Source organism: Heterodontus francisci, chromosome 30, assembly GCF_036365525.1.
Source record: "Heterodontus francisci isolate sHetFra1 chromosome 30, sHetFra1.hap1, whole genome shotgun sequence".
Taxonomy (NCBI): domain Eukaryota; kingdom Metazoa; phylum Chordata; class Chondrichthyes; order Heterodontiformes; family Heterodontidae; genus Heterodontus; species Heterodontus francisci.
This window is the reverse complement of record NC_090400.1, coordinates 27293572-27316676: the sequence shown is the minus strand read 5'-3', so window position 1 is coordinate 27316676 and position 23105 is coordinate 27293572. Positions and strand designations below refer to the sequence as shown.

Genomic DNA, 23105 nt, shown 5'->3' with positions numbered 1-23105 from the left:
ATAATAATGGAGTAGTTCTGTAGGTCAGAAGTGCTAATTGGAAATCTTGTTTTTTCTTCAACATAGCTTTAAAGGTTTGACTGCTCGCTCAGCTTCTCCATTAGACTGTGGATATTTAGGAGAACATGTTAGATGAACAAATCCACATTTTTCTGCAAAATGCGTGAAGTAATCGTTTGCAAATTATGGTCCATTATCGGATACTATTTGATCAGGTATATCATGTGTTGTGAAAACTTCTTGTAAACCTTTAATAACTGCTTCAGTTGTTGTGTACATCCATTTAACCACGATCCATTTTGAGAAGTAATCAACTATAGTTAGATAGGATCGTCCAGCAAAGAAGAATAAATCCATCTCCAATAAGTCATCTCTAGTTCCTAAGGTCTCTTTGGGAAATTGGGTCGAAATTCGAGGTTCTCTCTGATCCTGTCTGAACTGAACATATGTCACAATTCAAAATCAGTTCTTCGATATCCTTGGCCGCCCCAAGGATACCTGAGCCCGTGCTCTACATTTATGACCCTGGTGTATTTTGTCCAAGATACCTACTCTGAGTGACTCTGGCATCATCAAACTCTCGTCATGGACCAATAAATCACCCACTATTGTAAAGTGTCTTCTGTATTCGAAGAAGATTTTCATTCTCTTATCTTTGGGACTCTGTTGTGGCCAACCTTACTCACAATTTTGGCGGACGTAGATGCATTATTCATCTTGCTTGACGAATTTGTTGGAGTCTATTTGAACTTGCTGGCCATTGTGATGCAGTGACCTGCGAATATGACTCAATTTTTTTGAATGAAGTTTACATCCTGTTGAGTAGGATGGTAAACTGTCGCTCGAAACAATGCTGTTTGTTGCTTGCCCTGTACGTATACTGTTTTGTAGATGAACCTCATGAGCCTCAACTGTAATCTCTGGATCCATTGTGGCATCCTAGCAAGTTCCTTTTCGTCGAGTAAGGAAACTAGGGGTTTGTGGTCTGTCTCAATAAAAACCTTTAAGCCAGTAATGTAGTTTGAAAATTTCTCACAAGCCCAAGTGACTGTGAAAGCTTCCTTCTCTATCATGGCTTATCTCATCTCTCTGTCAGATAGTGTGCATGACGCGTAATAAACAGGTCTTTGACTTCCATTGGGCTGTTCTTGGAAAAGGATTGCCCCAACCCAGTGGACGAAGCATCAGCTGTGATTGTAGTTGAAAGTGAATGGGCTCAAACATCTGGTGAAATCAGCATCTCCTTGGAATGCTTATTTCTGATGTGCATCCCAGCACAATGCCTGAGCTTTCCTCAGCAGTTGTCACAAAGGTTTGGTAACTTGGGCTATATTAGGTAGGAATTTTGCCAACTGATTGACCATGCCAAGAAGCCATTGAAGATCATGAAAGTAGGAAAGTGGGAATTCACGAATGACTCTCGTCTTTTGCGGGTCTGCCACTATGCCACTACTGCTGACAATGAGTCCCAAAAAATGATTGGATGTTTTTGAAGCCTCACACTTCTCATTGAGTGATATGCCTTCGTCCTGCAGATGATTCAAAACTGCTCTAGCCCTTCGGCTATGTTCTTCTATCGACTCCCTGTGAATTAAGATGTTGTCCTTGTGGCAGATTACACCTTCTAGACCCTGTAAAATATTTGACACAGTTCTCTGGAATATTTCCGGTGCTGATGTGATACCACATGGAAGATGATTAAAACAAAATCTTCCAAAGGGAGTAATGAAAGTAGTCAGTAGCATTGACTTCTTATCTAATGGAACTTGCCAAAAGCCACTATTCACCTCAAGCTTTGTGAAGACTGCTTCTGGATAACTTTGCCAAACTTCAGTCCACTGAGGACATCGGATGGACCAATGACAAAGGGATATGGGGATAGTATGGGAAAAAGGCACTGCAGTGGATGATTAGCCATGATCGTATTGAATGGCAGAGCAGGCTCGATGGTCTGAATGGCCTACTCCTGCTCCTGTGTTCCCGCGCCATTGCCTTAAATTGAATTAAGTCTATACAAATGTGAAGAACCTTATTTGGTTCAGGAACTGGACCCATTCACAGAATCACTGAATTGTTACAGTGCAGAAGGAGGCCATTCGGCCCATCTTGTCTGCACCAGCTCTCTGAAAGAGCAACTCCCTCAGTTCCATTCCCCTGCCTTCTCCTCATTACCCTGCAGATTCACAGAATTCCTGAACACCATTCTGTAGGCTCAGTAACAGGAGAAATGACTCCCATCCTGGTCATGTCTTCTAGTTGATGTTGTACTTGCTTCATTAGTGGGTGTGGAATCTTCCTCGGTATGAAGGCACAAAGTGGTTTAGCGTCTTTTCACAAAGAAATACTATATTCAGTCTTCAGTCTCCCTAGACCTGTGAATAATTTTGGGAATTCCTCTTGAAAGTGACTCCTGGATTATTGTTGTTTAACAACAACTACTTTTTCTAAGATTAAGTTCAATACAAGCTCTTCTACTTAAGAGTGAGAACTCCTGATTTCTTAGGACATAGTGTTTCTAATATCTGCTTTCCCTTGTACTGAAGTGTATCTTGTAACTTCCCCTTTACTTCAAGTTCAACCCCTCCTGGGCGATGTAACCAAGTTGCCGTTGGTTGCAGAAAGTGTGTGGAAAGCCATGGCTCTTTGTCTGATAAGACTGTTACACTTGCTCCATTGTCGAGTTTAAAATTGGTGATATGTTCGTTGACATATATGTCTGCATACCAAAATGCCTGATTTGGATCATTGATCTCACCAAGAAAATGTTTTGATTGATCTGCTGCAGGAGGTTGTTTAACTTCGTTAACCTCTCTATTCTTAAATACTTTTCCTTTAGAGCTCGAGGTAGTCAAGATTTTATTTTCGCACATCTTACTGAAATTCCTTTTTTTTTGCAATAAAAGCATTCTGCTCTATCAGCAGAGCATTGTTCACACCTATGGGTACTTTTGGTGCCACATCGCTGGCAGCGTTTAATGGCGTCTTTCACTTCCCCCCCACCCCACCAACCCCACAATGTACCTTTTTTCCCGGTGCCTCTTTTTCAGCCCTCTGATGAAGAAACTGAACAGTTGCAGGAGGCACAGCTGCCACCATATATGTTTAGTTCTATATTGAGGGTATTGAGTCTAGCCAGAGAGGTTCTTAAACTGTGGTATTTAAACATTTATCTTTATTTCATAACAACTCTATATACTTCACACTAGCCTGTGTGACTCCTTCAAAAGCCACAATGTATCTGTTCTCAATTCTCTCCCACATGATCTCTTACATTATCATGGTGTGTGGTATTCTTTACTCACTCTCGATATTAACCCTTTCAGACCCTTATACTACAGTTGTTGGTCAGGCAAACAAATGTGCAATAGAAACAGAAAATGCTGGAAATACTCAGCAGGTTAGACAGCATCTGTGGAAAGAGAAACAGTTAAGGCTTCAGGTTGATGACTTTATATCAGAACCAATATACGACGTCAACGTACACTGACGGAACTTCCATAGAAGCTTAACGGTATAGAAGGAGGTCATTCAACTCATCATGTCTGTGCTATCTCTTTACCAAAACAATCCAAAACTAATCCCATTGCCCTGTGCGCTCCCCTGTGCCTTCCTTGGCTTCAAATATTTATCCCATTTTCCTTTAATAGATGCCTCATTACTGCCTGCAGCAAAGTGTTCTGCGCTCAGACAAGCTGCCAAGAACTTTCTTCTAATCTCTCTCCTCGCTGTATTGGTAACGGTTCTGAATTGATGACCCTCACAAACCCTTTCACTCAATCCCCAGTCAGAGGAAATAGTCTTTTCCTGTTCCCTCTATCAAAGCTACATAATTTTATAAAACCTTGATTAATTTCCTCTTAATCTTCTCTGCTCAAGTAGAAATAATCCCAGTATTTCCTCATAATCACAGAATCCCATCCATGATATGTGTCAGTTTATTTGTTCCAGAGTGCTTCACAGCCAATGAGGTACTTTCGAAGTGTTGACACTGTTATTAAGTGGGTCAGCTAATTTGTACACAGCATGATCCCACAAACAGCAATATGATAATGGCCAGATCACCTATTTTCAGTTTTGTTGATTTGAGCTGAAGTATTGGCCAGGACAAAGGAGAGCACTTCCCTGTTGTTCTTCCACTAGAGACCACGGGATCATTTACATCAACCTGAGTGGGCAGACGGGGGCCTTGGTTTAAAATCTCATCGAAAAGACGCACCTCCAACAGTACAGCGATCCCTCAATACTGCATCGGGGAATGTTGGCCTGTTTTATGTACTTTAATCACAAGTGGGGCTCAAATCCACGACTTTCTAGCTCAAGAGATGAAAGAGAGACCAACTAAGCCGCGGTTGACACCCGAGGAAACTGAAACAATACAGAACAGAAAAGGTCCCAAATTGAGTTGATCTCATCCTGAACAGTGGTAGCGGCTTCACTATTGTCCTCAGTGCTCCTGGATTTGGAAGGGGAAAGTCAACTGGGATTCCTGCTCCCACATTTGCTGTTTAATGAACTCCTGTTGAAGATGCTACTGGACATGGGTGAGGACCAGTGATGTTGAATATCCCTGATTTTCCATAAATACCATATTTTAAACAGGGATTCCCAATTGTATTCAAACAATATCCACTCTGACCATTTATAGCACATACTTCTATAGCGAGAAAGATTTGCATTTCGAAACTTTGGATTAAACAACTGAATTGAAGTTAACTAATGCTAACTCATCCTTAACATACTGTATCAAAGGCATTTTACTTTCAGCTAATATTTTATTTTATTTCCTCATCCTTATTAGCCTTTTTCTTTAGTTCTCATTCCTCATTCTGTTCTCCTCTTGCCTTGCGCTATTTTCATTCTGTTAATTAGCCTTTGTCCCATCTCTATTTCCTTGCTTCTCCCTCTTTTTCTCCTGATTCGTAAGCCGAGTTTCTATTTGCTGGGAGTTGAAGTTATCTGTGTATTTTATACTACTGAAGCTCCAGAGGTATTATTCTCAGGACGTCAGGATGTGCTGAGTGTCTTACCTGTATTTGCTGTCGTCTTGTTGTTCAGGGGGTCTGTGTCATTTTCTTGTTCTTTTTCATGTTTTCTGATTTTTTTTCTTGTGTTTACCTTCTGTAGGAGTCTTCCCCTACTGGGCACCTCACATTCTGTTCTCCAACCCAGGCCTTGGCGTCTCTTCCACTACTTTTGCAACTTGTTCAAATTCACCTACCCTGAACCTCACATTCTCTGCCCCTACACCGCACCCTGTATTAGTTTCCCCTGCCTGCAGTTCACATCTTCTTCCCTACATGATTCTCAGCACAAACCATTTAGTCGGCACACCGCTACTCCTGCTTGTCAAAGTCAACAAGTGTAGATATGTTGGACCCATGTGGTGTGGCCCTTAACATGTGTGAGATCCCAAATCTCACTCCCCATAAATTCTCCCACATGCTGTAACCCAGATATTTCCACCTGTGTCAGTAGTGGTTGTAATTGCTCTTAAGAGAATTAAGAGGCTTTCTACACAATTACGAAATCCATTTGACTGTGGGAATACGATCTAATATGCTGTTTTCTGATAGAAGTATTGTAGATCTTGATATCAAAAAATCATAAATAGGAGCAAAGCTTTCCCTGTGACAAGTTCTGACAGAAGTTCTCCAGAATTCTCCAATCACCCATTTGGCTACTAGAGGCTTACCATGACAGATGTGGTGTGCTGTCTAAATTTTCCTCTTGCCATACCAGCATTGTTGCACTCCAGTTTCCGAATGGTTAAAAGGATCTCATCACCTTGTACATTTGTATTTTTAAAGTTTCAAATTCACAAAATATACTGATTTGCAATAGGAAACCCACTCCTGAAAAAGCTTTCTCACTTAATAGAGTCATAGAATAATTACAGCACAGAAAGAGGCCATTCGTTCAGTTGAATCCATGCCAGCTCTCTGCAAAAGCAATTTAGCTAGTCCCACTCCCCTGACGGTAGCTTAGCAAATTTTCTCTCTTCAGGTGGTGACGAAAACCACATCTGCCAAGATGAGACATATTAATTTCGTCATATGGAATATTATTTTTGAACTATTGCTGGACTTGAAATAACTTGTTTAAAAAGACCGCAACAGTGGCTGAAAAAAATGGCTGCACGTTTGCATTCTAAAACACAGTTGCATGAAGAAAACAATGGGAGTACTCCCTGATTCAATTAGCCGGATGCATTGAGAGTCATTGAATCAGCATCCCACCTCCCCACTGAGAGTGTCTGGTGAGCGTGAAGGAATCCACAAATATTGCAGGCGAAGCAGCTCTAAACAAGGAGCTAGTTACATGATTAACCTGCTGGCTAACCTGGAGTTAATTGAATTGTTCTCACAGAACAGTTTTGGTAGAGACTGCAACAGAACTTCAAGAAGAGAGCACCTCTCTGTGTCTGTGACTCTCTCTGCGTGAGCAACAGAGAAAGCTCCAGGAACCCATGGAAGTAACTTAAGCCTCAGGACAGAAGACCAGCAAAACAAGTTTGAAAGTGTGTGCTGGGCCCCATTGAGAACTGCAAGACTTAACTTTAATCAAAGTCTTTTCATCCAATCCAAAACCAGTAACTGAACTCCAGTTATTACTTCAAACCTTTCTTCCCACCCACCCCCCCCCCGCCCCCCCCCCCCAACTTAATTCTTTCTCCTCTTCTGTTTCTATTGGCATGTATGTTTATCGAGTATGCATGCTAGCGTGGTCGTGTCACATATTTTTAGTGGTTTTAACTGAATTAGAGTTTTAAGGTTAATAAAGTTACAACTTTCTTGTTTAAATCTGAAAAAAACCTGTCTGGTTGATTTCTTTGCCATTGCAATTAGAGAGCAGTGAGCAAGGATTCACCGAGGGGAAGCTAAAAACACAGCATTTTCAAAGATTAAACTCTGTTATGGCCAAACCAGGAAAAGGCTGAGAGGGGAGCCCTAGACCTCTGCCTCACCTGGTCATAAGGTGCTTATCCAATTCTCTTTTGAAAGTCACGATTGAATCTGCCTCCATCACACCACACTTTCAGGCGGTGCATTCCAGATCGTAACCACTGACTGCGTAAATACAGTCTTTCCTCATGACTTTGTTTTATTTGCCAATCACCTTAACTCTGTGTCCTCTAGCTCTAGACTCTTCCACCAATGGGAACAGTTAATCTCTATCTATTCTGTCTCGACCTCTCATGGTTTTGAACACCTCTATCAAATCTCCTCACAACCTTCTTTGCTCTAAGGAGAAAAGCCCAGCTTCTCCAATCTATCCACAAAACTGAGGTCCCTCATGCCTGGAACTATTCACGTAAATTTTTCCTGCACTATCTCTAACCTTAGTAGTTGGCAGGAAAAAAGACAGAGGCGCAAGGGGAGAGCCAACTGTGCAACAGCCCCAACAAACAAATTTCTCTGCAGCACCTGTGGAAGAGCCTGTCACTCCAGAATTGGCCTTTATAGCCACTCCAGGCGCTGCTTCACAAACCACTGACCACCTCCAGGCGCGTATCCATTGTCTCTCGAGATAAGGAGGCCCAAAAGAATCTCTAACCTTCACATTCTTCCTAAAGTATGGTGCCCAAAATTGGACACAATCTTGCAGTCGAGGCCAGACCAATGTTTTAAAGGCTCATCAACTTCCTTGCTTTTGTACTCTCTGCCTCTATTTATGAAGCCCAGTATCCCTTATGCCTTTTTAACTGCTTTCTCAACTTGCCCTGCCACCTTCAATGATTTGCGCACACATACCTCAAGCTTATGATATTGAATGATGCTGATTTGATGATCAGTAACAAGATGATGGCTACAACCCCTTGAGTCTGATATTTCAACTGACCTCACTTACGTATATTATTTAATGGATCACAGACCTATCACCTAGCATGTACAGGGTTCATGTGGCAGTTGTTGCAGCTTCTCACCAATCAATAGTTGGAAATTCAGTTACTGAATGTTTACTAGTGTTCAGTTTATGAAAGTTCCCAGAATGGGAGTAGTTTTTGAGTGGCAGACTTGGGTATGACTCTTGTTTGTGCAAGTTCTGCTAAATCATTTGCACCAATGGTTTCTCCGGTCTTAAAGTGCTTATTGTTTAGACTATTCATTTGCTTATGCCCATATCACAGGGTTACCAAGCATCATGCTTTGCTGCTGAACCCATCCAATTTAGGTTAGGGTGTAGCAAGGACATGACAAAATCAAAATTCATTCCTAAAATTATGTGGGTTTAATTTGTGTCATAAAATCCCTAGACTGCTTCTCTTGAAAAGTAGTATCAGTATTGATATGACAATTCCTGAGTATCGGTCTGATGGATGTCAGCTAATTCCATTTTTTTTCGTAAACCCATTACAAACCAGAAGCTGCCCAAATGATTGTTAAATGCATTTTTACTACAATTACCTATTTATGAACCAAAAGGAAACATTACCACTCACTGTTAGTTTTGTGGGCACATCACAAGCCAACACAAAACTGCTTTTTATTGACCCTTTTCCCAGCAATTTTTGAGCTAGAAGTACAAAAGAGGAGCAGCATTGGCACTACTCTGTCACAATATGTCTACCTTGGGTACTCTATGATACATTTATGAAGGTTTTTAAGGAAAAGTCATATCACCTTGTAATCCAAAAAAGGCTATTCCTATTTATTCATACTTTAATCATGTCTGAGTTCATATTTCAGAGTATAAATTCCTGGAATGAATCCGAGCACCTTTTCTGTTTTTGTGTGTGCACAGGAGGCTCCTGATAGGTTGAAACAGAGTGACTTTGAGCGTGTGCTGAGAGAGTCTCAGAAGGAAGTATTGCGGCTACAGAGACAGTTAGCTGTGGTATCTCTGCGAGAATCTTCCCATCAGCAGAACCCAGGGACTGTGAGTAAAATGCTTGTACAGTACTGCCTCATTATAGTAAAGCCCATCTTAAAAAATAGAAGTTTCAACATATCCCTGTATCCTTAGCTACAGCTTGGTCTCCTATGATCTGTGATTATGGTGGATGGTCGTGTAGGTCATTCTGGGTTCATGAATTCACCTGTTCTTGGCTCATTCTGGTTTCATTATCTGGTCTGGGCAATCCAACACTCGTCTCCCACTCCCCTGTCTGACTTATGCATATTTTCCTGCACACTGTTTCATCCAAACACAATCAATGACAGGAGACTGGGTCTTGTAAAGTCAGTGTAGATTGAACCAGGAACAGATGAGTGCACTCCCCCACAAAGACCTTCAGTAGCTTTCACCCCAAACACAAAGCCCAGAATACTTAGCGGAGTCGAGGGCATCAGAATCAAAGAAACTGCAATCCAAGATGAAACGAAGAGACTCAGTTTGAAGGATTAGGAAAAACAGGTGGGTGGACAACTGGTGCTGGAGAGTCCAGGCCATATACAGTGGGGCTTGACCTGAAATAGGTGACTAGTTTGGATTGCTGTCATGAGCATTGTCTCCAGTTGAAACTTACTGTACCGCACAAGATATTATAGCATACATTTGAACCAATTGAGCATTGGAATTAGCAAGTAAGGCTGTCTCCATTTGGTTCTGCGCCAGACTAATAAGCTGACATCAGTAGGAATACAACAGTAACTCTTGACAGTTGTCAGTCTTAATGTTGGCACGGACACTGTACACACGTGGCTTTTAAAAGCTAGGTTTCAATTCTAGCTGAAGATTAGCCAAAGCAGGTCATTGATTAGGGAGGTCAGCATCTGAGCCTCCATCAACTCCAGAATGTGGAGATCTCAGTATTTCATGCCAAGCCTTGGCTTAGTCTCCTGCTAGGATGGCCAACATTCCAGGAATTAAAGAAAAATCTCCTGGGCACTGCTGCGAGCACCCCAGGATAAAAATCATGTTTTTTAATGCCTCTTCTTTTTTTATATCTTCTTTGAGCACTTTTGTTAGTTTTAAAATTCCTGGAGTTGTGGGGGGAAAAGACTGTCTGACTAGTCCTTTACAAACAATACTGCCTCTACATACATTGGAAGAAGTTTCGACATTTGGAGCAACTTGCCTCGCAATGCTGGGGAGAGTCAGCCCATAAAAGATGAATGTACTCTTCCACTTTCAACTGACTCTTCGATGATATGTGGCAACATTATCTCACTAACTTGATGTGGAAACAGGCAAATAAAGAGGGAACTGAAGATGCCTGAAAACACTCATCTACCATACAATTCTTCTGGAACTCCATGGCAGATAATACAAAAGATTAAACAAGCTTTCCATGAGGCAGACAATGTTGTTATTAATCAACATTATAGTTCAGGCCAACAGACTGTGAATAGCTTTGGCAAAAAAAAGTGCTTTAATTTGCTTCTGACACCAGACTTCTACATCCAAAAACATGGCAGTTCTCTTCATTTGACTTTGGTAGGTGTCTGCAAAGTCGTATGTGTTCAGATCTCAAAGATATGACAATCGCAAAAGCAATTAACTTATAAATATGTCTTATATCACTGTGAAACTAGTTGCAGCAAATAATCTTCATCAAAATATATATATCCCGATACAGTATTTATTTATTTGTCTGTTTTGACCCCACAAAGTGAAAGGAACCCTACTACAGTTAACTTGAAGTTGATTTTGCCTACCTAACACTATACAAAAGGATATGATTTGGGAATATTACTATTCAAGGCATGGTGGAACTTAGTTTTTGTTACAATGCTGATGCAACCATTCTGTATGTCCCCTTTAGCTATAGCTATGCTGGAACAGCTTACAGGCTTGTACAATGCTTGATTATAGCAAGAAGAAATAACAACAAATTGTATTTATATAGCGCCTTTAATAAAACATAACAAGGCACTTCACAGGAGCGTTGTAAAGCAAAATTTGAGACCGAGCCATGAGATATTGGGGTGGATGACCAAAAGCTTGGTTGAAGATGTAGATATTAAGGAGCAACTTAAAGGAGGAAAGAGGTGGAGAAATTTATGGAGGAAATTCCAGAGTTTAGAACCTTGACAGCTGAAGGCATGGCCACCAATGGTGGAACAATTAAAATCAAGGATCTTGAGGCCAGAATTGGAGGAGCACATATGTCTCAGAGGGTTGTAGGGCTGAAGGAGATTACAGAGATAGAAAGGGACAAGACAATGGAGGGATTTGAAAACAAAGACGTGAATTTTAAAATTGAGGCTTTGCTTAACCAGGAGCCATCAAAACATAGAAAATAGGAGCAGGAGTAGGCCATTCAGCCCTTCGAGCCTGCGCCGCCATTCATTATGATCATGGCTGATCATCCAACTCAGTAACCTGTTCCCACCTTCGCCCCATATCCTTTGATCCCTTTAAACCCAAGAGCTATATCTAACTCCTTGAAAACATACAATGTTTTGGCCTCAATTGCTTTCTGTGGTAGCGAATTCCACAGGTTCACCACTCTCTGGGTGCAGAAATTTCTCCTCATCTCAGTCCTGAATGGTTTACCCCATATCCTTAGACTATGACCCCTGGTTCTGGACTCCCCCACCATCAGGAACATCCTTCCTGTATCTACCCTGTCAAGTCCTGTTAGATTTTATAGGTTTCTATGAGATCCCCCCTCACTCTTCTGAACTCCAGAGAATATAATCCTGATCGACTCAATTTCTCCTCATACGTCAGTCCTGCCATCCCAGGAATCAGTCTGGTAAACCTTCACTGCACTCCCTCTATAGCAAGAACATCCTTCCTCAGATAAGGAGACCAAAACTGCACACAGTATCCCAGGTGTGGCCTCACCAAGACCCTGTATAATTGCAGCAAGACATCCCTGCTCCTGTACTGGAATCCTCTCACGATGAAGGCTAACATAGCATTTGCCTTTTTTACCGCTTGTTGGACCGAGACGCTTACCTTCAGCGACTGGTGTACGAAAACACCCAGGTCTCGTTGCATATTCCCCTCTCTCAGTTTATATCTGTTTGTTTTTGCTACCAAAGTGGATAACCTCACATTTATCCACATTATACTGCATCTGCCATGCATTTGCCCACTCACTCAACTTGTCCAAATCACCCTGAAGCCTCTCTGCATCCTCCTCACAACTCACCCTCCCACCCAGTTTTGTGTCATCTGCAAATTTGGAGATATTACATTTAGTTCCCTCATCTAAATCATGAATATATATTGTGAATAGCTGGGGTCCTAGCACCGATCCCTGCGGTACCCCACTAGTCACTGCCTGCCATTTGGAAAAAGACCCACTTATCCCTAATCTTTGTTTCCTGTCTGCCAACCAATTTTCAATCCATCTCAATACACTACCCCCAATCCCAAACACTTTAATTATACACACTAATCTCTTATGTGGGACATTGTCAAAAGCCTTCTGAAAGTCCAAATAAACCACATCCACTGGCTCCCCCTCATCAACTCTACTAGTTACATCCTCGAAGAATTTAGTAGATTCATCAAGCATGATTTCCCTTTCGTAAATCCATGCTGACTCTGTCCGATTCTACCACTGTTCTCCAAGTGCTTTGCTATAAAATCTTTGATAATGGACTCTAGAATTTTCCCCACTATCGACGTCAGGCTGACTGGTCTATAATTCCCTGCTTTCTCCCTACCTCACTTTTTAAATAGTGGGGTTACATTAGCTACCCTCCAATCTGGAGGAACTGTTCCAGAGTCTATAGAATCTTGGAAGATGACCACCAATGCATCCACTATTTCTAGGGCCATTTGCTTAAGTACTCTGGGATGCAGACCATCAGGCCCTGGGGATTTATCAGCCTTCAATCCCATTAATTTCCCCCAACACCATTTCTCTACTAATACTGATTTCCTTCAGTTCTTCTCTCTCACTAAACCCTGTGTTCCCCAACATTTCTGGTATGATATTTGTCTCCTCCTTTGTGAAAACAGAACCAAAGTATGCATTTAGTTGGTCAGCCATTTCTTTGTTCCCACAATAAATTCCCCTGTTGTCTCGGAGCGGCTGCAGGACATTCTGAAGGGGGAGGGTGAACAGCCAGCGGTCGTGGTACATGTCTGTACCAACGACATAGGTAGAAAAAGGGATGAGGTCCTGCAAGATGAATTTAAGGAGTTAGGAGCTAAATTAAAAAGCAGGACCTCAAAGGTAGTAATCTCAGGATTACTTCCTATGCCACATGTTAGTGAGTATCTTCTTTGGCCTCCTTGTCTCGGGAGACAATGGGTTAGCGCCTGGAGGTGGTCAGTGGTTTGTGGAGCTGCGCCTGGAGTGGCTATAAAGGCCAATACTAGAGTGACGGACTCTTCCACAGGTGCTGCAAGTAAAATTGGCTGTTTTGCAGTTGGCTCTCCCCTTGCGCTTCTGTCTTTTTTCCTGCCAACTTCTAAGTCTCTTAGACTCGCCTCACTTTAGTCCCGCCTTTATGGCTGCCCGCCAGCTCTGGCGATCGCTGGCAACTGACTCCCACAACTTGTGATCAACGTCACAGGACTTCATGTCGCGTTTGCAGACGTCTTTAAAGCGGAGACATGGACGGCCGGTGGGTCTGATATCAGTGGCGAACTCGCTGTACAATGTGTCCTTGGGGATCCTGCCATCTTCTATGCGGCTCACATGGCCAAGCCATCTCAAGCGTCGCTGACTCAGTAGGGTGTATAAGCTGGGGATGTTGGCCGCCTCGAGGACTTCTGTGCTGGAGATACGGTCCTGCCACCTGATGCCAAGGATTCTCCAGAGGCAGCGAAGATGGAATGAATTGAGACGTCGCTCTTGGCTGACATACGTTGTCCAGGCCTCGCTGCTGTAGAGCAAGGTACTGAAGACACAGGCTTGATACACGCGGACTTTTGTGTTCCGTGTCAGTGCGCCATTTTCCCACGCTCTCTTGGCCAGTCTGGACATAGCAGTGGAAGCCTTTCCCATGCGTTTGTTGATTTCTGCATCGAGAGACAGGTTACTGGTGATAGTTGAGCCTAGGTAGGTGAACTCTTGAACCACTTCCAGAGCGTGGTCACCGATATTGATGGATGGAGCATTTCTGACGTCCTGTCCCATGACGTTCATTTTCTTGAGGCTGATGGTTAGGCCAAATTCATTGCAGGCAGCCGCAAACCTGTCGATGAGATTCTGCAGACACTCTTCAGTGTGAGATGTTAATACAACATCGTCAGCAAAGAGAAGTTCCCTGATGAGGACTTTCCGTACTTTGGTCTTCGCTCTTAGACGGGCAAGGTTGAACAACCTGCCACCTGATCTTGCGTGGAGGAAAATTCCTTCTGAAGACTTGAACACATGTGAGAGCAGCAGGGAGAAGAAAATGTGTGGTTGGAGAAATGGTGCAGGAGGGAGGGATTTAGATTCCTGCGACATCAGGACGGGTTCTGGGGGAGGTGGGACCTGTACAAGCGGGACGGGTTACACCCAGGCAGGACCAGAACCAATGTCTTTGCAGGGGAGTTTGCTGGTGCTGTTGGGGAGGATTTAAACTAGAATGGTAGGGGGATGGGAACCTGAGTGGGGAAACTGAGGAGGAGGAAACAAGGATAGAAACGAAAGTTAGGAAACAAAAAGAGAAAAGTAAAAGGCGTAGAAATCAAGGGCAAGAAACATATAGGGCCATAGTGCGAAATAATGCTAAGATGACTAAGAATGTTAAAAAGACAAGCCGAAAGGCATTGTGTCTCAATGTGCGGAGTGTTTGCAATAAGGTAGACAAATTAACTGTGCAGATAGATGTATACGATATAGTTGCGATTACGGAGACATGGCTGCAAGGGTGACCAAGGATGGAACTGAACATCCAAGGGTATTCAATATTTAGGAAGGACGGGCAAAAAGGGAAAGGAGGTGGAGTAGTGTTGTTCGTAAAAGAGGAAATCAATACAATAGTGCGGAAGGATATTAGCTCAGAGAATCCTGATGTGGAATCTGGGTGGAGCCAAGAAACACCAAGGGGCAGAAAACATTGGTGGGGGTTGTATATAGACATATATATAAAATTGTATATAAACAGCAGTGGTGATGTAGAGGATGGCATTAAACAGGAAATTAGAGATGCATGCGATAAGGGTGCAACTGTAATTATGGGTAACTTTAATCTACATATAGATTGGACAAATCAAATTAGCAATAATACTGCAGAGGAGGAATTCCTGGAGTGCATACGTGGTGGTTTATTGGACCAATACGTTGAGGAACCAACTAGAGAACAGGCCATCCTACACTGAGTATTGTGTAATGAGAAAGGATTAGTTAACAGTCCTTTGGGGAAGAGCAACCATAACATGGTAGAATTTTTCATTAAGCTGGAGAGTGAGAGAGTTGATTCTGAGACTAGGGTCCTGAATCTAAATAATGGAAACTATGAAGGTATGAGGCGCGAGTTGGCTATGATAGATTAGGGAACGGTACTTAAACAGTGGATAGGCAATGACTAGCATTTAAAGAGCGCATGGATGAATTACAACAATTGTTCGTTCCTGTCTGGTGCAAAAATAAAACAAGAAGGGTGGCTCAACCGTGGCATGCAAAAGAAATTCGGGATAGTATTAGATCCAAGGAGGAGAAATATAAAATGGCCAGAACAAGCAGCAAACCTGAGGATTTGGAGCAGTTTAGAATTCAGCAAAGGAGGACAAAGGGATTGATTAAGAAGGGGAAAATAGAGTATGAGAGTAAGCTTGCAGAGAACATAAAAACTTGAGTGTAAAAGCTTCTATTAGATATGTGAAGAGAAGAAGTTTAGTGAAGACAAATGTGGGTTCCTCACAGTCAGAAACTCTGGGATGCAGCTTATCAGGCCCTGGGGATTTATCGGCCTTCAAATCCCATCAATTTCCCTAATACCATTTCCCTACTAATACTGATTTCATACAGTTCCTCCTTCTCACTATGTTCCCCAACATTTCTGGGAGGTAATTTGTGTCCTCCTTTGTGAAGACAGAACCAAAGTACGTAATTAATTGGTCTGCCATATCTTTGTTCCCCATAATTTATTATGGAAGGAGGAACTGTATGAAATCAGTATTAGTAGGGAAATGGTGTTAGGGAAATTGATGGGATTTGAAGGCCGATAAATCCCCAGGGCCTGATAAGCTGCATCCCAGAGTACTTAAGGAAGTGGCCCTAGAAATAGTAGATGCATTGCTGGTCATTTTTCAAAATTCAATAGACTCTGGAACAGTTCCAACGGATTGGGGGGTAGCTAATGTAACCCCACTATTTAAAAAAGGAGGTGGAGATAAAACAGGGAATTATAGACCGATTAGTCTGACGTCAATAGTGGGGAAAATGCTAGAGTCTATTATAAAAGATGTAATAGCAAAGCACTTGGAAAACAATGACAGGATTGGACATGGGAAGTCAAAAGGGAAATCATGCTTGACAAATCTACTGGAATGTTTTGAGGATGTAACTAGTAGAATAGACAAGGGAGAGCCAGTGGATGTGGTGTATTTGGACTTTCAGAAGGCTTTCGATAAGGTCCCACATAAGAGATTAGCGTGCAAAATTAAAGCACATGGGATTGGGGGTAAGGTACTGACATGAATAGAGAACTGGTTGGCAGATAGGAAACAAAGATTAGGAATAAATGGGTCTTTTTCCAAGTGGCAGGCAGTGACTAGTGGGGTACCGCAGGGATCAGTGCTCGGACCCCAGCTATTCACAATATATATTAATGATATAGATGAGGGAATTAAATGTAATATATCCAAGTTTGCAGACGACACAAAGTTGGGTGGGAGTGTAAGCTGTGAGGAGGATGCAGAGAAGCTCCAATTTGATTTGGACAGGTTGAGTGGTTGGGTAAATACATGGCAGATGCAGTATAATGTGGATAAATGTGAGGTTATCCACTTTGGTGGCAAAAACAGGAAGGCAGATTATTATCTGAACGGCGATAGATTGGGAAAGGGGGAGGTGCAGTGAGACCTGGGTGTCTTTCTGCACCAGTCGCTGAAAGTAAGCATGCAGGTGCAGCAGGCAGTCAAGAAGGCAAATGGTATGTTGGCCTTCATAACGAGAGGATTCGAGTACAGGAGCAAGGATCTCTTGCTGCAATTATACAAGGTCGCCTTATCTGCGGAAGAATGTTCTTGCTTTGGAAGGAGTGCAGCGAAGGTTCACCAGACTGATTCCTGGGATGGCAGTACTAACATATGAAGAGAGATTGGGTCGATTAGGCTTGTATTCACTGGAGTTTAGAAGAATGAGAGGGGATCTCATAGAAACCTACAAAATTCTAATAGGACTGGACAGACTAGATGCAGGAAGGATGTTCCCGATGGTGGTGGAGTCCAGGACCAGAGGTCACAGTTTAAGGATAAAGAGGTAAGCCATTTAGGACTGAGATGAGGAGAGATTTCTTCACCCAGAGAGTGGTGAACCTGTGGAATTCTCTACTACGGAAAGCAGTTAAGGCTAAATCATTAAATATATTCAAGAAAGAGTTAGGTATAGTTGTTAGGGCTAATGGGATCAAGGGATACGGGGAGAAAGCGGGAACAGGTTGTTGAGTTTGGATGATCAGCCATGATCGTATTGAATGGCGGAGCAGGCTTGAAGGGCAGAATGGCCTATTCCTGCTCCTATTTTTCTATGTTTCTATACTATTATGTTTAAAGGCGCAATGTACATATAAGTTGTTGTTGCAGACTGACGCACCAATAAAATTACCTACAATATAATTCTAACCTTCAATATTCTGTGGGGTGGCAGTTACCATTTACCAGAAACTGAACTGGACCAGCCATATAAATACTGTAGCTATAAGAGCAGGTCAGAGGCTGGGAATTCTACAGCGAGTAACTCACCAGAACCTGTCCACTTTCTGCAAGGCACAAGTCAGGAGCGTGATGGAATACTCTCCACTTGCCTGGATGAGTGCAGTTCCAACAACACTGAAGAAGCTCAACCTCATCAGCACCTTAAACATTCACTCCCATCACCACCAGCGCACAGTGGCAGCAGTGTGTGCCATCTACAAGATGCACTGCAGCAACTCGCCAAGCTCCTTCGACAGCACCTTCCAAACCCACAACCTCAAACACCTAGAAGGACAAGGGCAGCAGACGCATGGGAACACCACCACCTCCGAGTTCCCCTCTAGGCCACGCACCATCCTGACTTGGAACTATATTGCTGTTCCTTCAGTGTTGCTTGGTCAAAATCCTGGAACCTCTTCCCTAACAGCATTGTGGATATACCCACACCAGATGGACTGCAGCAGTTCATGAAAGGGGCTCACTGCCACCTTCTCTAGGGCAGTTAGGGATTGGCAATATATGCTGGCCTTTCCAGCGACACTCACATCCAATGAATGAATAAAAAAAAACATTCTAGCCCTCATCAACTACTTAAATCTTAATGGACTCCAAACACTCAGTCACAATCTGGCCCCATTCACTTCACTACAGTTCCCATTCTCATGTTTAAACTTCTTCATGGCCTCGTCTCTACTCTTTCTAACCTTTTCCAGTGCTACAATTCCCCACCTCAACCATAAGAATTCTTTGTTCCTCTGACTGTGAACTCTTGTTGCAACCCCCACCATTGGCAGTCACTGTTCCAGCCATCCAGGCCCCATACGGAAATTCCTCCTTAAATCCATCCATCTATCTCCCCACTCATCTGTTTCATTAAGACCCTTCATAAAACCCACCACAGTGATCTAGCTTTTGGTCACCCCTCCTAGTATTTCTTTCTTTGGCTTGACATCCATTTTTATCTGATTTTACCCCTGAGATGTGCCTCAGGGCTTTTTCTATGTTAAAGGTGCTTTATAAATGCAATTATTTTTGAGGCATGTTTGTGTTGTGATGAGCGCCCTATTGCACCCCATCACCTGTATTTAAAAAAAACTCAAACAATCTATTGACAGAATTTCTGACCATCTTAACCTGTACAGGTTTCCCCCTCCCAATCAGCAAATGAAGGAGAGACTGCAGCAGACCTGCCAGCAGTGATGATACCTGATAAGACAGTTATGTGGATTTAGACCCTACCATGCTGTGCAGAAAAAGGAGGGGGAGGGCTGGATCAGGGCACCTATCACTGCTGTAGTACCTGCATCACTTACTGCTCTTATATCTGTTATTCTACTATAAAATGTAATGGTAAATGTAGTCCTTATTTCTGCTGAAGAAAGGTAATATTTTCCTGAAGAACGTTGAGATGGTAAGATAGGTGCCTCACTCTCCATTTGTGCCAGTGAGACTGTCCTATAAATCCTTCGTCTGTTGCTTGGCAGCAGCAGGGTCTTTGCCAGCACTACCAGCATAGGCTCTATATTCATACAGCCTGAATCACAAAGACAAAGCAGGTAATTTTCAAGGTTTTTTTTTCCAGTGGTATTTAAGTACAAAAGGTTTTTTTTTGGTGGAGGGTGACATGGATTATGATTGTTTGACCAAGAACTCATTGATAATATTCCTGATTTCTGGCTTGCTGTCACTCTGTTTGCTGGTCCTTTTTAATGGTTAATTTATTACTGATTCATAGCAGACCTCTGCACATTCAGTAGCACACTGCAATACATTTCTTGCTGTGATACAACACTTAATGTTTATGGCTTCCATAGAGAGCCCACATAAAGCTGCCTGTCTGTACTGCACCCTAGCTGTAACACACCCTTTACATGGCTCCCAAGGGCAGCATTGTATAGAGATGTATTGTTTGTTGAATTAAACCTGGTCCTGGTTTTGTTTTATAATGTTTTTACCTCTGACAGTTGAGTATTGATAGAAATTGTGCCCTGAGCTTGCAGCTAAGTGTTTGTGTGACCTTGTTACCACTCAAGATAATATTGTCGGCATAACCAGAAAAAGAGCCCAGGCCCCATCATGAAATAATGGTGACAGTGTGCGACACTGGAGCTAAACATTCAGCTGATTTATTTAAAATCCCTTATTTTGAATTAATTAGTGCACTGTGAGTTTCTGTAAAGACATTGGGTCTGCTTTACAAGAAAATATTTTTTGTCTTAGTCCCAGTGTCAGCTATATTTGGGAGCAGTTGTTTCCGAACCCATGTCAGCTATTGTTGGGAGCAGTATATATCCGAGATCCAGGGCCAGGTACCCACTGGGAGCTGTTTATGTCTGAGAACCAGGGTTTGGTGTTCACTGGGATGATTTGTGTCTGAGATCCAGGGTTGGTTATCCACTGGGAGCAGTTTACTAAGTCTATTGAAGGTTAGTAACTAATTTCAAAATTCATCAGGCAGAAGAGGTGAGACCAATGCAGAGCTCTGGTTATTATTAGTCATAACCATTGTATAATTTGCTAAATTTTGTGTATTTTGGGGAATTTTGATGCAGTGTACTATTTCTTTGATTTTAAAGAACTGCCTAGAAAAATCATTGCATTTCAGTTTAATGCTAATCACAAGCGTGTGCCTCTGAAAGGGTTAACTGAGTCTGTACGCTATATCCTAGGTTACCTGATGGTTTAAGGGGAGTACAGCAGCTGTGTCAATAAGCACTGTGCAGTTCTATGTTCAGATAGAAATTCACTACATAAAATTAATACCTGCATTAATATTTCATGAAACAGATGGACTCTAAGTAAACAATGCTCTGCACGTATTGCTGGGAAACAACTTGCTGCACCAAGTATAGTATTCACCTGGCACATTTTCAGAGTAACCTTATTGGTTTGCTACCTGTCCTGTTCTAAAGCTGACTTTATTAGGTAGAGATTAGAACCTTTTTGTAACACAAGGTAACAATGGAGTTACCTTGAACTATACCAGGAAATCAAGGAGAGGCAGGCTGAACTTTTATCATCCTTCAGTTCCCTGGGGCTATCCAGCTCAGATACTCTCAGTTTTCAGTTATTTTTTGCGTTATTGTGCAGATGACACCAAATTGAGGGGTATAGTTAATACTGAGGAAGACTTCAACAAAATACAAGACAACATTAATGAGCTTTCAGAATGGGAATGTAATTGGCAAATGAATTTCAATGTAGATATGTGTGAGGTGGTGAATATTGGTAGGAACACAAGAACATAAACAGGAGCCCCTCAGGCCTGCCACCCCATTCAATAAGGTTGTGGCTGACCTACCTCAGCTACACTTTCTGTAATATCCCCATATTCCTTGATTTATTTTGTATCCGAAAATCTGTCGATCTCTGTTTGGAATATACTCAATGACCGAGCATCCATAGCTGTCTGGAGTAGAGAATTCCAAAGTTTCATGAGTGACGAAATTTCTCATCAGTCCTAAATGGCTAACCCTCTATTCGGAGACTGTGACCCGTACTTCGAGACTTCCCAGCCATTTACCCTTTCAACCCCTGAAGAATTTTATATGTGTCAATGAGATCACCTCTCATTCTTCTAACCTCTAGGGGAATATAGGTCTCGTCTATTCAGTTTCTCCTCATAAGACAACCCCCTCAACCCAGGAATCAGTGTTGAACCTTCATTGCACTCCCTCTAAGGCAAGTGTATCTATTTAGGTAAAGAGATCAAAACTGTATGCAGTACTTCAGGTGTGGTCTCATCAAGGCGCTGTACAATTGTAGTAAGACTTCTCTAATCTTTATGAAGGGATTTGGTGAAGTAGACATAGAAAAATTGTTTCCACTTGTGGAGGAGACCAAAATATGAAAATCAGGAGGAACTTCTTTACCTGGGGAGTGGTTAGAATGCTGAAATGGTTACTTGAAGGAGTAGTAGCTATGAATAGCATAGAATTTAAAGGAAGCTAGGGAAACACACGAGGGAGAAAGGAGTAGGAGATTATGCTGGTAGGGTTAGAAGAAGAGAGGTAGGAGGAGGCTCATATAGAGCATAAACATTGGCATAGACTAGCTGGGTTGGATGGCCTATTTTTGTGCATTCTATGCAGTTCTGTGTTACTTTCTTATTTTTCTGGCCCTCATTAGCAATCAACAACTACAGTGTATACTCAAACAGGAGTGGAGAGCCCTTTATCTCCAATGGCTTGCTGAAAGGAGATGATTGGTCACAGCCAAGCAGACACTCAGGCTGATTTTCATGCCATTAATGCCCACCAGTTCTTGGACATAACTGTGTGAATAAAGAGGCAGAGACTTGTATTGCTAAGTATCCTGTCCTTTTGCACATGTACATTGCTGATATACCAGGAAATTAGAATTTCATGATATTATAATGATGTGGAACAACAATGTAATGAGTCACACAGTTACATCTACAGGCCATTGAGCTTTTTTTAAAAAAAATTCTTTCATGGGATATGGACATTGCTGGCAAGGTCAGCATTTGTTACCCATCCCTAATTGCCCTTGACAACTGAGTAGCTTGCTAGGCCATTTCAGAGGGCAGTTAAGAGTCAGTCATATTGCTAGGCGTCTGGTCACATGCAGGCCAGATCAGGTAAGAATATGAGTGAACCAGATGGGTTTTTACGATAATAGTTTCATGGCACCATTATTGAGACTAGCTTGCAATTCCAAGATTTTTTTATTAATTAATTGAATTTAAATTCCACCAATTGCCATGGTGGGATTTGAACCCATGTCATTAGGCTGGGACACTGGATTACTAGCCCAGTGACATTACCACTACGTCACCGTCTCCCCTAATGCAATGCCTGGTACAAATGTTGCCTTATATAATGGGTGTTCAAGGGTGCTCGGTGCTGAGCTATATACAACAGTAAGTCTAAAGAGCCTAGTATGAAGATTCATTCAATAGTTTTAAGACCATTTCTCCACTGTTATCTTTTGTATTAATTTTTGCTGAGACATGGGGTCTCATGAGCCTCTGTGCCAGTTGATTACTGATATAAGTAGAATTTCCAGTGACAATCACCCTATCTGATGCGTTTGGACAAATAGGAGGACCAATGGTAAATGGTTGGCAGGTTAGACTTCACAGCAGGTACTCTGCTCACTTGCTGGGACCTGCATATCTACAATTGCAAACAGAGATGACCAGGTGGTAATCAACTGGCACAGAGGCTCATGAGACCCCATGTCTCAGCAAAAATTAATCCAAAAGATAACAGTGGAGAAATGGTCTTAAAACTATTGAATGAATCTTCATACTAGGCTCTTTAGGCTTACTGTTGTATATAGCTCAGCACCGAGCACCCTTGAACACCCATTATATAAGGCAACATTTGTACCAGGCATTGCACTAGGGGAGATGGTGACGTAGTGGTAATGTCACTGGGCTAGTA

General features: G+C 42.3%; 1 protein-coding gene across 9 annotated transcripts in view; it reads left to right on the top strand.

The window, feature by feature from the left end:
• Positions 1 to 23105, top strand: part of LOC137346640 (RIMS-binding protein 2-like) — a 326747-nt gene that overhangs the window by 172728 nt on the left and 130914 nt on the right. For 8 of the 9 annotated variants that reach the window (XM_068010262.1, XM_068010263.1, XM_068010269.1 and 5 more), the window contains one exon: positions 8743 to 8877. The exons of the other annotated variant lie outside the window; for it this stretch is intronic. In XM_068010262.1, coding sequence (XP_067866363.1) covers positions 8743 to 8877 — 135 coding nt within the window. The remainder of the gene's footprint in view (positions 1 to 8742; positions 8878 to 23105) is intronic. 9 annotated transcript variants of the gene reach the window in all.